The sequence below is a fragment of the Strix uralensis genome, chromosome 4 (genome assembly GCF_047716275.1).
Source record: "Strix uralensis isolate ZFMK-TIS-50842 chromosome 4, bStrUra1, whole genome shotgun sequence".
NCBI classification, from domain to species: Eukaryota; Metazoa; Chordata; class Aves; order Strigiformes; family Strigidae; genus Strix; species Strix uralensis.
In genome coordinates this window covers 40,406,235-40,421,448 of record NC_133975.1, presented here as the reverse complement: position 1 = coordinate 40,421,448, position 15,214 = coordinate 40,406,235, and the positions used below count along the sequence as shown (strand labels likewise).

Sequence of the window (15,214 nt, the reverse complement as noted above, 5' to 3'; positions counted from 1 at the left end):
GTCCATCTTCAGAAAAGATTTTAGGGAGGCGCACATAAACGATACTGACCATGAAATACAGCTTGTGGCAATGCTATTCTCAAGGAGATTCTGACATACAAATAAATAAAAAAACACAAAGGAATCCACATGGTATCTCCGTTCAGGGAAGCCAGTATGCAAACAGGCTTCAGCAGATATATTCACTAGAAGTTTCTGTAGCCTCAGAGATTTTCTTTAAGGTGAGGGAATAGTCAGTGCTTGCCAACAGATGTGCTTGGTTTTTGTTACTGCAAATAGGTCAGAACTCTGGCCACACCAGTCTAGTTGCATCATGTAACTCTCATCAAAATCGCTTTAAGGTAATTATGTTCTTCAGAGGAAAATGGTTCTGGTATCTTGCTGATATGTGCTGTCATTTGCTTCATTCTAAGCAAGTGTCTTCTTGAGATTTATTTTGAAGTGTGACTCTTCTTTGACAGTTATTTGTCATACTAGGCAAAGTTATTTAGCATATAAGAGAAGGTGATGAGCTCCATCAAAAAAAAACTCCCTTCTGAACTTTTAAAAAAGAACATTCACACTATCTTAAGCATTTTTATACCATTAGCTTACGTGCCGCATATGAAAAACAAATGCTAAATGGGGTGCCTTACACCAAGTGGTATGGTGAATAGGTATGCCATACAATATTCCTGTCATTACTAAATTAATCCCTATTGTATCCAGGAAGCTAGTAGGGGTCTTATATGGCTTTTATTAATAGAACTGTGATCTCTGTGGAATGCGAGTTGAGAAAATGCCTTGTGCCTATCTTTCCTACCTAACAACTGTTGCTGAGTGACATTATCAATTGCAACTTGTTAGAATAAAATAATAGGAAAACTTTGCTCTAATTATACACTACAGTTCAAAAGGGAATCAAGCTTTCCAAACAGCAGATCTCTAACACTGAAACACAGCATTATTTGCTATCTGAGTTGTATTTAATGGACCGCTTTCTTGGGTCCACCCAAGCAGCACACAGTGAACAAGAAAAAGAAAGAAACAAAAGGCTTCATACTATTTACAAGTCTCATAATCCTGAAAGGAGATGGGGACTCCAGCCTTGATCTACCACAATCGCACGGATGTCTTCATTTAGGGTAACAAGGAATAACTAGTGTACTGAGCTTTCCTACCATGCCTGGCCAAGGCAGATAGAGCAAAGACAAGTAGCTTAGAACTTGCTATGTTCATTCAAGAGTAGTCTTTATTTTTTTTAAACTTAGAAGAAATCAGGGAATATTCACCTCTCCAGTTCTGCAAAAACAGTGTAATGTATTTTGAGGAGATATACTCAAATACTACAAATACAAATTCTGCTTTCAAATAACTTTCAAATATTACTTTAGAATAGTATAGTTATACATAAAGTGATATTCTATGCAATTTTTTGCAAAGAGAGTTGACATAATTAAAAAAGAGGGTATTAAAGAAAAAGCATTTTATGTTGTCAGAACTACTTAGGTTGTGCATCAGATCCCAGGTATCTGTATAAGTACATGAGTAGTTGTTTGTCATTTATGCTGTATTAACTTCTGGAAAATTATTCTTTCATAAGAAAGTTCCTCTATATCACCTTCTGCTTGCAGCTAAAAGCATTCTGAGAGTTACTGAGTATCAGGTTTAATTTTGATAAAATAGACTCTTTTTGCCTTATAAAAAGTTTATGAATGGGAACTATACCTCCTTCTATAAAGTTATCTGTATTATCAAAGTATGGACTCCTCCATACAAACCAAGCTCTTACCAGTATTTGTCAGTAGAGTTTATATCTTACAGACTCAAAACACTTGACAATTAATTAACTCTTAAGATTTGATATAAACTTACACTTTGAAATCACTTCATACCACATTGTTACTATCTCATCCTAAAGCTACTGAATTTTATTATAAAGCTCAGCTGAAGCTCCAGCTCAGTGCTTGTATATACAGAGCACTTTCATGATATGACCAGCTAGTTGGTATAGTAGGAAGAGTCGAAAGGTTGCTTTTGATCCTTTGGTTTCTATCCAGGAACAGCTGTACAAAAGGATGAGTTATTAACTCTTCACAGGTCTGGACATACAGTGAGAAAAGAAATCTTACTGTGCAGATCACTGTCACTGCAGATAGCCTGCTAAGGAGCTAATTATACCTAAAGTTAATTTGCAAGTAAGTTAATTTTTGTAGGTCAGTTTGTAGGGGCACAGAATTTTAAAATGGAATAAACATATACATCCTCTGGCTTTTTCCATAAAGAAGTAAATTAATAAAATGTTGACTTTGCTAGCATAATGTATAAATACCTGTTCACTTCAACACAATAAAAAAAGAAAAGCTAGGCACCATAACCTATTTATAACACAGCTATAGTCCCTGATTTCAATTCAATGGGGCAAGTATGTGTATATGAATAAGAGTTTACAAAATTAGTGCCGAAGTTCAAAATAATCCAGTAAATGGGACCTTTATAACAGAATGGATCCCTTTCGCATTTAATTCTTTTATGGTAATAACACCACTGACTTCACTGAAAAAAGAATATGGGTCTTTAAACAAATGTAAAAATCAGTAGATGACACTAAACTGCTGGTGCTGCAACTGCTCAGAGGGAAACAATTCAAAACAGACCTGAGTAAAATGGAGAAATTGTCTGATATCAAGAACATGAAGTTAGCTGAAGGCCGGTACAAGGTATTATACTTAGAGAGGAAAAAGCAAATGCATAGTACAGTGACTCTGTTTTAACATGGGATTTATAGGCTACAGACTGTATATCCTTAATACTTTACTGTTAGGGGGTAAAAAAAGGAAAAGAAAAAGCATCATTCCAGGAGGCATTACATAGGGTATCATATATATGGCACGTGACATAACTGTTCTGCTTTTATGCAGCTAACAGTTCCAAGACTCAGCTGGAGCACTCTGTTTAACATGGGGAATTAGACATCAATAAAGTTGTCTATGAACTGTATGTGAACCGGCAGAAGTCCAAAAGAGAGCAACTACAGTAATTCCAGGCCTAGAAAACAAAACTTAGGAGGACAGACCAAGTTAAATCCTTTTTTCTTTATTCTAGAAAAGACAAAAACAGTAGAGGTAGAAAGATGCATTGTAATAGTCTTTAAATTGATTACTTTTCATACATGGAGAAAAACTGATAAATGCCTTACTCATATTTTATGTATTTAGTTTGCAGAAATAAAGACTTAGGTAGGTCTTGGGGGGAGTGGGAAGCATTCTAGTGATGAGAATAGTAAAAACTGTAATTGGTTGCACAAGGTTGCTGCAAAAATCACTATTACCAAGCATTTTAAAAACAGGTTAGCCAAACATTTGCCAGACAACCCACATATATTTGATCCTAGAGCATCCAAATTACCTCTGAAGGTGCCTTTCAGCTGTACACAAAAGTTTTACTAAGACTTCATCTCCATAAACAAATTAATCTGACTTACAAGTAGAAGAGCTTTCATAAACACTTTTCTGGTCTTGGCTGATGCTGAACACTGATCTAGTTCTTATATTTCAATGCCACATACACAATATAATTTCTAACTAATTATTAGGACCCTATTCCTATCCAGCTGTTCACATACATACGACATCCAAAGGATAGATTTAACAGTAGATTGGTGACTATCCAAACTGGAGAGAAAATATTCCTGAAATATTAGGGAATATGACCTGTTTCACTGCTAATATGCAGCAACAAGACCACGGTAGGCAGATCACACAGGTAAAGCTGCCTCCTTGTATTCAACCAAGAACAAACCACAAAACAAAGGAAGTCAGCCATGAAGTGTGCGACGCCTGGGCCTCAAACCCTGTACTGGCCTGTACACCCTCAGTTTGATGAAAGGAGTTCCACCAAGTACTACTGCTCAGTACCTAAAATGTCCTCAATTAGACAGGCTTCATAAAAGAAAGTCTTATTTTAACTCAAGAACTCAATTCAGTAAACATGAAATAATACCTATGCCTAGTAGCACATTATTTCCAAAGGCTCTTTTCTTCTTCAGAATTATAGCACTCTATCCTAGGCAAGTCATTATAATAGCAAAAATTCATTTTTGTACTATTACAAACAAACTGAAAATACCAACACTAACAGAATTTTAAGAGTATGTAATTAGGTTGAAACTAGAAAATGAAAACTAACATTTCCTCTAATTTGAATTACTTCCTGAAATAGTATAAACTTCAATTAGGCAATGATAGGCTAATTTTCAGGGGATGGGGGTGGTTTTTCTTTTCTTTCTGCTGAGGCTTCTCTGTTGCTTAAGAAAAAACACAGAACAGGATCACTAATTAAGATGATATTCAGTATTTAATTTTATCATTTACTGTTTCAAGCTGTAGTTTCACACTGCTTATTGTACATCTTCCAGATATTACTTTGAACAGGGTATTTTGTTACATGATATTGTATAAACCTTACCGAGGTATTCTACTGTATTTCACAAACATAAATAAACCAAATCCCACAACACTGTGTGAGCTGAGACAGTAACATGCCCCCTTCTACAAACATAGAACAAAGGTATAGGAAAGATAAGATAAAATAGTAATTTTGAGGAGTCTTATTTGCATCCCAAAGAGCAAGGATTGGTCCTGTTAATCACAACAAATGGCTGAATCTGCAGATTATGTAACACTAGCTGAACCTGTGCTTAGGACTTTTACAAGTCCAGACCCAAATACTATGAGTTGGGCAATGAAAAATTAAGACACACTGGTGTCAAGTTGTAAAAATACAGTTTAAGCACAAAATAGTTGCACTATTTTCTTTTAATAAATGAAACAGAAAACCAGAAACTCTACCATCTGTTTGAGCCTATAAATCAAAATAAGTCCCTGCTACCTGAGCAAAACAGTAACCTGCAAGAGTGATAGATTTTCACCTTTTGCACGGGCTGGCTACTAGAATGCTGAATATACATTTATTTAGATATAATAGTTTAGACATTTGACAAATGACCACACTAAAGTCTCCCGGATTCAGCAACAGGTAACACTGTAGAGACTATTTGACTTTCCAACCTGATAGATGTTATTCCTTTCCCTCTAGTTTTTCCCCAATCTTTTTCATTCCTTATCGAGGTTCTGTGTTACTCTTCCCAAAATGAGTCAACTTAGAGCTAGCCAGCAGTTTCTGACATAAAATTATTGATTTCAAGTGAGGGCTACCACATTCCCTGCAAATATTTCTGCCAGTGGGATAGACAGTCAGTCCTTCCCATCCTATTGTAGTGAATACATAGTACACCCCCACACCCCCACATATATGTGTATTTGTAAATATGTTCACACACATGTGTAAAAGTTCAAATTATGTCACTAACATACTCAGATGTAAAACCCCTGGGTTTCAGATCTTTAAACTGTGCAGAGAATACATGATATAAATTCACCTCAAGTAAACCTTCTGCAAAGCAAGCTAGTTCCTGCTTTAGGAAGTGTCTCTGGCTTGCAAATGTAAACACATACACACAAAATGTCTAGCTTTTGTGCCAACACTGAAGACTGAAAAGATCTTTAGCTTTGAAACCATTTCTGGCTCATTTCTACAGTTTCTCCCTTTGCCTTTAACTCAGGTTATTTCTTTTCCTTCATAGGCCCCAGGGATGAGTGGTAAAGGTGAGAAGAGGCAAGAAAATTCTTCCTGTTCCATTGCCTAACTCCAACTTGATGTCATCCCAGAACACAAGGAACAACAATAAAGACAAGCAAGGCAGCAGGGATCCCAAGTAGAGCAACCACCTGGTGCATCTTCTCAAGGAGTTTTCTGTGTTCTGTGACCCAGAAAAAGTGTTGAATGAAAATGGTACTGGCTCACCATAGATGAGCTTGGGGGAACAGTAGTGCCCACCTCTACCAAAGTTCTGCTTGAGCAAACTGAAAAAGGAATTTTCACAAGAGCTTTCAACCACGTAAAATTTGACGGGTTTCCACACAGATGCCCAAAAGCTCACCCTGACAAACAGTAAGTAAGCTTCCTGATATGTGCCAAGACACTAGTACAAAAGGACTGTATCTTCTCAAATAAATTATTATAAGAAAATTTTAACTTAATCAAGAAATAATTCTCAGAAATATCTGGACTAGTTTCACTAAAGTGTTGCAAAATAATCACATGCCAAGCGTGGAAAATTTCAACCACATATAGGTAAGCTGTGGAACCTCAGAAGCATCTGGGAATATAGTCTTAGATTGGGAAGTATTCGGCAATCTTAAATATAGCCATCTTAAGTATTGCCTCTCTCCTAACAGGACACTGGCTGTAATACTTCAGTTTTATTCTGAACTTAATATTAATCAAAAAAAGCGCTTAAATAATCTAACAAAACATTTTTGTTAAAAAAATACAGTGAGAACTACAGAAAAAAAACAACACTCACACATATCGTTTGACAAACTGAATATAAATGAGGCTAGCAGATAAGTAATTGACTGGAAAAAACTCAGTAGCAACAAAACCCCCAAACAGTAGTGATAAGATAGTAAGTACAAATATACCTTGTCCTTGAGGAACTCCGTAAAATTCAGCAGCTATCCTTGCTGCTTCCTTACGGTTTCCTTTCACAATGTAGAAATGACTAAGTATAGCAAGGCTGATCTTCACAAAAAGTTTAAAACAAAAAAGTGAAAGTATAGTAAAGTAGACATTGGATAGCTGCTGGGCAAAAGGGCGACTTTCTTCTATGACAGTCATTGCTGCAGCAAAATCTCTCTCAGTGTTTGGGTAGGGCTCTCAAATGTGTTGATAAGATCATATGGCTTCAGCCACGCACTCTTGGGAACAACTGGTCCTGAGGAAAGAAAATATCAGCTGGTCATGATGCTTGCTGCTCAAAATATGACGATTATTTATACTGTACATAGTATTGAGTTCACTACCACTCCTGCTAGCCTGGTGATATTCAAGTGGGACAGAATATAACAGACAGAGGTTCCAAGACCCTGGATTGTACTTGTTCCACTTAGAAGGCCTGTTTCATTCCAAATTCTGCATTTCTATTTCATTTATTTACCCTATTAATACATTTTAAAAAATACACTGTCATAAGAATTATTATTAAGAACAATAATTTCATGTACTAAACCAGGTTAACACGTAATCAGTTTTTGTTAAAATAAGTTCTCCTGCTTAAGTACAGTTGTTCTTTGTGCTACTTCATTTTATGTTAGACTAATATTTTTTTCTTACAAAAGTAGAACCACATCAGTAAACACTTGAAATACACATTACTAAAGAAACAGGGATTTAATAAATACCAGCTTTGACAGTCTCTTATTATCTTGTTCAGGCTGATTGAAAATATCTAGTATACGTTGCTTATAGCATTATACAAAAACCAGTATTCAGAGTAGATTATAAGAATCAAACTCTTAGATATTTTTATAAATAAGATCTTGGTGCATCTAAAATTAGATTAATTAAAAATAAATGCAATGGTAAATATACAACATGGGAAATTTCTAATGCTTATGATACACATTTCATTGTGCTTCATCGTGTTATTTTAAACCTATGACATGACAGGCTGTACTTCTTGGTCAGTTTTAGAGAGGGGAATCTGAATTCCTTACATTTTTTAAGAATTGCTTATATACCATAAAGTTATTACTCACAGTTATGAGCAGATATGCACAAGTTGTTCCATTAGTGTGAGTAATTGCTGAGTAAATAATGGTGTCACAACATGGTACAAACTGAGGAGCTGAAGGACGGAACTAGATTCCTAAGCTATAACCCTAAAATAATGAATCATGGCAGCATAAGAAAGGGTCCTGTTCTAAACTTTCATATTTCCTTTTAAATAAAAGAAATAGTGTCTTGAATTCCAGTTTAAAATATTCTACCCATAGTAATCTTAAACTGAAACACCCTTTCTATTCTACCCTGGATTTTCTTGTCTGATGGTGAGAAAAAAACATTTTAGAATGTTGGCAACTGTCCATCAGGAACAGAGAGTATGATCCAAATGTCACTGCATCCACAGATCCCCCTGACTTCAATGAACAGCATAGCAGACATTAAAGATATGATACAAAATAAAGAACTTCTAATCATCTGGTTCCAGAAGTAATTTATTAGAGTAAGAAACTATAATGTTTTCTGGAAACTATATTCAAATAGGATACAAAATAAAAAACCTCTTATCATCTGGCTCCAGAAGTAATTTATTAGAGTAAGAAACTATAATGTTTTCTGGAAACTACATTCAAATAAACCTATATCAATGAAGAAAAGACAATGATAAAAGGAAATGTGCTTGGAAATAAATATCAAGATTCTTCGCAAACAGGAACTGAATTATGCTTATCTTGAGAGAAACAGACATTCAGCCTTTTTCTTTGAAAAAAATTTAATCCACATAAAAGTCAAAACAGTAACTAGAAAAGGCAATTCAAAAGCAGTTTACACTGTAAACTATATTAGTCTGTGAAAAATGTACACATTTTCTCCTAAATTTCATTTATAGACATTTTCTCATCCAGCCAGAATAGGAACTGCTCTCCTCATACCATAGTTAGAAGCAGGAGCGAGTACTTAAAATGCCAAATGAAAATCCCTTTTTATATTTGGCACATTGTTATCTGACACTGAATTGAGGTGTCATGTTTTCCATAAGGATAAATAGGCATTATGTTCTGAGCCACCACTGCCAATTTCCGTTTCAATCATTAATAGAAATGATATTTTCCTTAGTAACACATCCAATATTGGAATTTCTTACTTCTTCCATATTTCTGCTAGTATTATTAAGCTTAACTCAATCAGTCCACAGAACTCCCCAGCCATCTTAAGTACCTGTTTTGCAAATTTACCAGAATAAGGAAGAATCATCATTACCTCATGGAAAATATTTTTTCTTTATACTGTTTTACCTGAGCCTTTTTTTTCCTGACTCCATATTGTCATACAGAAATTGCACTTTCTCATCTGAACTTCTCCCACATTTTGTTAATTAACAAAATAGTCTTTCTTTGTAGAGGCGAAAATCCAAATAGCAACTACTATAAATAACAGCTGGAGTTAACAGCAGCGCCGAGTTAATCTTCCCCTTACAATAGTGTTTTCTGCTTCTTATAACTGCGGTAGATAAATCACTGAAAAGAAATTTCTCAGTTGTTAGGTTGTCTTCTTCAGGTTGAATTTTTCTGTAAAGGGTCAACAAAAATAACAAAAACATGTTCAAAAATGAGGCTGTGGATGCATGTAATATTTTGTAAGTGATCTATCAAAGATCCTCATCAATCTGCAAAACTTCTGCTTTTAGAAACAACATGAACATTGAGCAGGAGGGTAACTTCTGTATCAAAGCTTGTCTTCTGACCTCTCAAAAATTTCATTCCTTAGTTACAAACTACATAAAAATGAAAGAAATTATGAGTTTTGAGAATTTCAGGTCACACACGCTCATAAGAAGCTGGCAAAATTACTTTTCCAATAATATTTCTTCTTTTTCAACGCTCTATAACTCATATGTGCCACCCTAACTGGAAACTCTCCCAACTGCACAGAATAACCAATTTTATCCTACTCTAAGGCTACTAAACTCTGCTGAAATTGCCATTACAGCTTGTTGGCAAATCGATGCTACCAGGCACTCAGTCATGAAAACAGAACAACTGTTCAGATGTTAATGCTCAGACAGCTTTTTGGAAGAACCAACACTGTGAATACTGAAACTTGAACATAAAATTGCGGAGAACAAGCCTATGCAGACTGGGAGAGAGAACCAGTAACAGAAAGCTAAAGCTACAGATGTTGTAACAGAAATCAGAAAGTAGAAGCATAATAAAGGATCGGACAGTCAATGTGATGCCATGAAAGAGCATAAAAAACTGACAAGTGTTCCAAGTTTTCTATTGCATAGCAACATGAAGAGATTGGAGTCTGGTCCTGAAGCAGTTCAGGATACTGAGAGCTTCCAAACAGAAATGCATCAACAATATGTAACAAATATACAATGTAATAAAAATATCAAAGCACTTGAGCAGTGGCTTAATCTGGACATTCACATTTCCTGTACAGTTTTGAATTTTGGGAATGAAATTTCTCTGCCTCATTTCCTCACTTGTAAAATGGGTTTAAAAGGACCACTCAAGATGAGCATTCTGAAGATGACCTTCATTGCTGTTAACAAAACACTCAGATATTCTGGTGAAAACAGTACTGAAACTAATTAGCTATCTAATAATTTTTCTTTCAATACATAATTTGGATAACAAAACGAAATAAAATGAAATATTGAATGTTCATTCACTTAATGGCTACAAAAGGGATAGCATGTAAAATTATTACAACATTTAAGGTTTCATCATAGCATACAGGAAAATGGCATCAAGCTACACTGCAGATAAACCATATTAGGATTTTTGTTTTGTTTTAAGAACATAGTAATACTGTGACAGACAACGATCCCCCTAGCTTGACATACTAGTATATTCCCAGCAAATAAAACAAGAACAATGTCATCATTTCTCTGGTGTGTTTTCCCCATTTCTGGAAAGTAACTATTGTAATTTTAAAACCATTTAAAAAACTTAAAATGCTTGAATTTATGGTCTTAAATTCCCTTTTAATGTAGCTTGGTCAGGTACCATTTCTAAAGAACATAACAAGTATATTCAAGATAACAATATTGCCATTTATAATGACTACAAAAGTGGTTCATTTCAAACTCAGTGCTCAAAGTAGCCTGCTCTTTAATGCCTTACTGTGTAGTGGCCAAGTGCAGACAGTATTCAGCAGTGGCTCCTGTTTATGCTAGTTCAAACTGATGGTGAAATCTCGTGCAATTTACCCATACCCTAAGTGAGTAACTTTCAGAAAAAAGTATGCTCTATCTTCTATGATTAATTACACAAGCACATTAATTATTTTATTCTGCCAATTTCTCCTCAATGCTTTAGAAGACTGGTGTGCTTAATGTTCAGTAAGGCAAGATACACAAGAAAAAATAACACAACTGAGACAATATTTAGTCTTTGAAGGCATTTTTTAATACTAAAGACTGTAAAACCCTTAGAAATATGATTTCTTTACAGCATATACTGTGTCTTTAGTTCTGGAAAATATATTTACTTCTAATTGAATCTTTTAAAGTAATATAAATATAGGCTGTAGAAGAGTAATTATACTCATGGCACAAATTCTGCTACAGTTAGTCTTAATAGTTTGCTTCAGTATTTTGGAGATGCATCTAAATGTCTGAAAATGTTTTTTTAAAGATGAGATATACAATACACTATAGGGAATTATTTGTATGACCTTCACCTGCATGTCTTTCCCCATATACCAGAGATTTGGCTAAAAATACACAAGAAGTTAAGATAGTCATTCTGGTTTAGAAACTTCTGCCTAATAACAAATATAACAGAAGATAATTTAATGAAATAGGATGCCAGGCAGAGGAATGGGAACTCTTAGGTGCTTTGTATACTGTTGTATACATTATAGATAACCCATGAGGAGAAACTTCTAAAACAATGACCTCGAAACAGAAAGAGTTTAAAATAAAATCAGTTCTAGTACTAAGTTTCTGATGTAAGCATACAATACTAGACGAAGGACTCAAAAATGCTGAGAAGCCTGAACTACTGAAAAGGCAACATCTAATTCACCATGAAAAATGACCTGCTTAGTGACCTGCTGACTTGTATTTTAGTAGGTGTACAGGATGCTAATCCTCAATACTTAAAATTTTATCTGACACTCATCTAAAGTTATTGAATGCTGTTTATGTTGTTTCCTCCTTGATGTTAAGTAATTTTTTCTATTATCTCCTATTCAAAGCATTTGAACTGAATAAATCTAGACACAGAGAAACTATTTTAAAATGCATTTGCTCATATATGTTGCTATGCAAAATGCTACCTTAAGTTAACATTGGAGGTAAGACAAAAAAGACAGACATACCACAAAAACAACCTTCAAAAAATATTAAACACTCTTTTCAAAAATATCCTTCATAAGGTAACGGTATTATGCATCTATGCTTAGGCATAGAAAAACAAACAAACCCGATTTATCCGATAGCTACAAGAAATTCAGAAATTGGGAGTGACTGGAAGACATCAAACAGCTGCTGAGTCCTTTTCTAAACAGGAATTCAAGCCCGTTAGCATAACCCAGACACTACTCTTTCTTTGTCAAATATGAAGAGAAAAGGTGGCCAAAGTACAGACTTTGTGCTACTGTTTTGGGGGAGTGAAAAGAAGAAAAGTGAGAGAACACAAACTTTGGTCCAGAAAAGACCAAACTTGGTTCAGATCTGAACTGCTTTTTCACTGCACCCTGTTGCTATCCTTAAAAATTCTATAGACTTACTTGACCACATGACAAAGCCATTTTCTCAGCACAAATATCTGACAGTTGTGTTGCCAACTGAAGCAAACACAACACTGTAAAACAAATAAAGACCTACATCTCCTCTTCACAGCTTTTCTTCCTGAAGTACCTTAATGCCATGTCTATTCAGAATCAACACAATGCCATGTGAAGTTATAACTGATATCCAAAGTTATGTTTCATCCAGATTTCTGCAGTTCTCATAATTCATGCTGGTCTCCTTATCACCTAACTGAAGACTTTGACCAAAAGTCTCTTTCAAAATGCAATGCAATGACATCTTAAGTGTTGTAACAGGGAAAATCAGTGTCATAAAACACGTCACCCTCCTCCTCTTAGTAGTCATGCTCTGACTTTTGACACTCATTCTACTGAACAGCTATGTATTTAGACACCATTCCTGTTCTCTCACAAGACTATGAAACACACCAAATCATTTATAAAGCTTTAATGCACAAAAATTTATCTTATGCAAGTTTTGTAACATGTATAGTTTCTCTCTGTATTTTGGTGATGCACATTATTTCCATCAGTTCTCAAACTTCTCCAGAAAGTCTAAATTCATGCCTTTGGGTGGATACGGTAGTACTTTTTTTATTCTCCACTATTAAAATCAGTGCTCTGATACAGTTTAGGTTCTGTACAAATCAATTTGTTCTGGTACGTGAATGATGCAACCTTTCATTTGTAACATCATGGAAAGTTTGCCTGTTCTACTGCTAACTTTTAGTTAATTTAAATTGGTTTTATTCAGGTGTTTGGTCTTTCCTGTCTGTTGAAAATATTACTTCTATCTTAGAAAACAGTTCTAACGTACAGACTTGCCTATCTGGATTGCCAGAGAATGGAATTACTGGTCAAGAATTTAAGTCTCAATCAGTATCTCTAGACATAGCAGACATTCTGTATATCACATGTATTTAAAAGCACAAAAAGTAATTTAAGCAATTATGAAATTCCAGTTTTCTAAGTTTCTCAGTTCTTTGAAAGAATATACAGAAATTTTAAAGCTGTATCACTTTGTTAGACACCCACTAGACAGCCGTTTCTCATTATGGTGATAGATTCCACTTCAAGTCTAATATCAAACAATCCCTGCTATCAGCAACATTATCATATGAGCGTGCTTGATCTGTTTAACCAGTCCATCTAATCACTGTCAATAAAGTTCTATACAGAAGGAAGCAGGTATAACTGATCTGCTTACAAGTAAACTCAATCTGAGTTCTCCTAATAAACATAGTAAATTTGTCCTGCTGTATTCATTGCAGTTCTCTTTGGATACCTAACACAACCCAGTTAATAAAAGTATTACAGAAGAAGATTCAAAAATAAGTTGTGTGTGTCCTTGAAGACATTACCATAAACCAGAAACGTGTCAGACAGCAGACACACACAGCCTGCTGACAGACAAACTCTAGCAAATCTTGCCCTCCAGGAATTTAAAAAGTTACCACCTCCAGCTGCCGAATCCATTCCTCAGCTAAAGGTCCCTGCCCCTCTTTCTCTCCTCCAGGAAATCAACAGGAAGGAATGTGTATTGGTATTCAGCCACTTCAGTTCAAGATCTGTCAATTCAAGCTGTTGATGAGTTTAAACCTGCTGGACTTTACACTGAAAAAGCCACTCATGCTGCCTACCACCTATTCTGCTACAGAGATAGTAACCTCCTGTTAAAAAGTAGTAGCACACTATGAGGGGAGAGTAATGTCAAAATGCACATACAAGCTGCCTCTTAATAAGTATATTTAGCTGTAATTTTTGATGACTCAATGTACTGATACAGCTGCATCAGTGAAACTTTGAAGTCTCCTAATTTTGCATCTCTTTCCCTTTGTACAGTTCCTTTCTTGGGTCCATCAAATGTTTTAATCACCATCCACTTGCCTATAGAACTTCACAGATTCCTTCTTCAGCAACTAACTCACCCTCTTCCTTAGGTATGTGGTAGTACAGCTACTATGCTTTTGGTGTTTGAACTAGCTTGACAGAACTAACTTTGCTATTTCTCATTTCTCTAGTAGGCAGTGGAACCACCCTATTAATCTAAATTCATGCAACTGTAGTTGGTATTTCTGTAGTCGTTAGAGCTGATCTTTTCTTTAATGAACTGCAAAAATGTTACATGTTCTTATTAAATAACTGTAAATAAATAAGTAAATATACAAATAAATCGGTAACATTCAAATCCCAGAGAGCCATGATGTGCAGATTTGGTTTTCATCACATATACAGTTAGTACTATGAGAAATGAACTTGACAGAAATTTTCTGTTTCAACTGAGTTTTCAAAAGACCAGATTTGCACCTGTAACTAATAACTCTCTGCCACTTTGAAACCTAGACAGACCTCTTCAGCTGTTTGAAATAATACTACCTGGACTTATGAAACTATTTTAGATCTGTAGTAATTATTTATTTATTTATGTGTAAGACCTTTAAATTATGTCATCAAGATGAGACAACTGTCAATAATTCCAAAGTGAAAAGCTTGCTCAAAACAGTATCTCTGAGTTGTTAATGTTTTCTGTCACCAATCTGAATTCCTTTAAAAATTGTTAATTATATTCTATATTAGTTTGCTTGTTAATTTTTCTTTGATTGTTTAACTGATTTTTTTTTCTTCATTACAAACTGTTTCTAAAACCAGTGAATTAATCTGTTTCTCTTAACTTTACATCTCCTTTCTTCTGACTTTTGTCAGGTTTTCTTCTAGACTAAGTAAAAGGGGTTTCATTTGTCTCCTTTCTGTGTAAAGTATATTTTGGTGCCTGTGAATGGTATTAATAAAAGGAAATTACAAAGTCAGTTTCATGACTTGGTAGGGATTAAAGTTAAAAGTTTAT

At 34.9% G+C, this 15,214-nt stretch overlaps 1 protein-coding gene across 7 annotated transcripts in view; it reads right to left on the bottom strand.

The window, feature by feature from the left end:
• The window catches only part of ASB5 (ankyrin repeat and SOCS box containing 5), a 41,566-nt gene that overhangs the window by 21,766 nt on the left and 4,586 nt on the right, over nucleotides 1-15,214 (bottom strand). For 2 of the 7 annotated variants that reach the window (XM_074866424.1, XM_074866425.1), the window contains exons 4-5: nucleotides 8,901-9,173; nucleotides 6,525-6,817 (exon numbers count right to left, since the gene is read on the bottom strand). In XM_074866424.1, the coding sequence (XP_074722525.1) occupies nucleotides 6,525-6,720 (196 nt within the window). In that variant the 5' untranslated portion in view covers nucleotides 6,721-6,817; nucleotides 8,901-9,173. Of the gene's footprint in view, nucleotides 1-6,524; nucleotides 6,818-7,640; nucleotides 7,779-8,900; nucleotides 9,174-15,214 lie in introns of those variants that run through there. The other 5 variants (XM_074866428.1, XM_074866429.1, XM_074866426.1 and 2 more) reach the window with 4 other exon arrangements.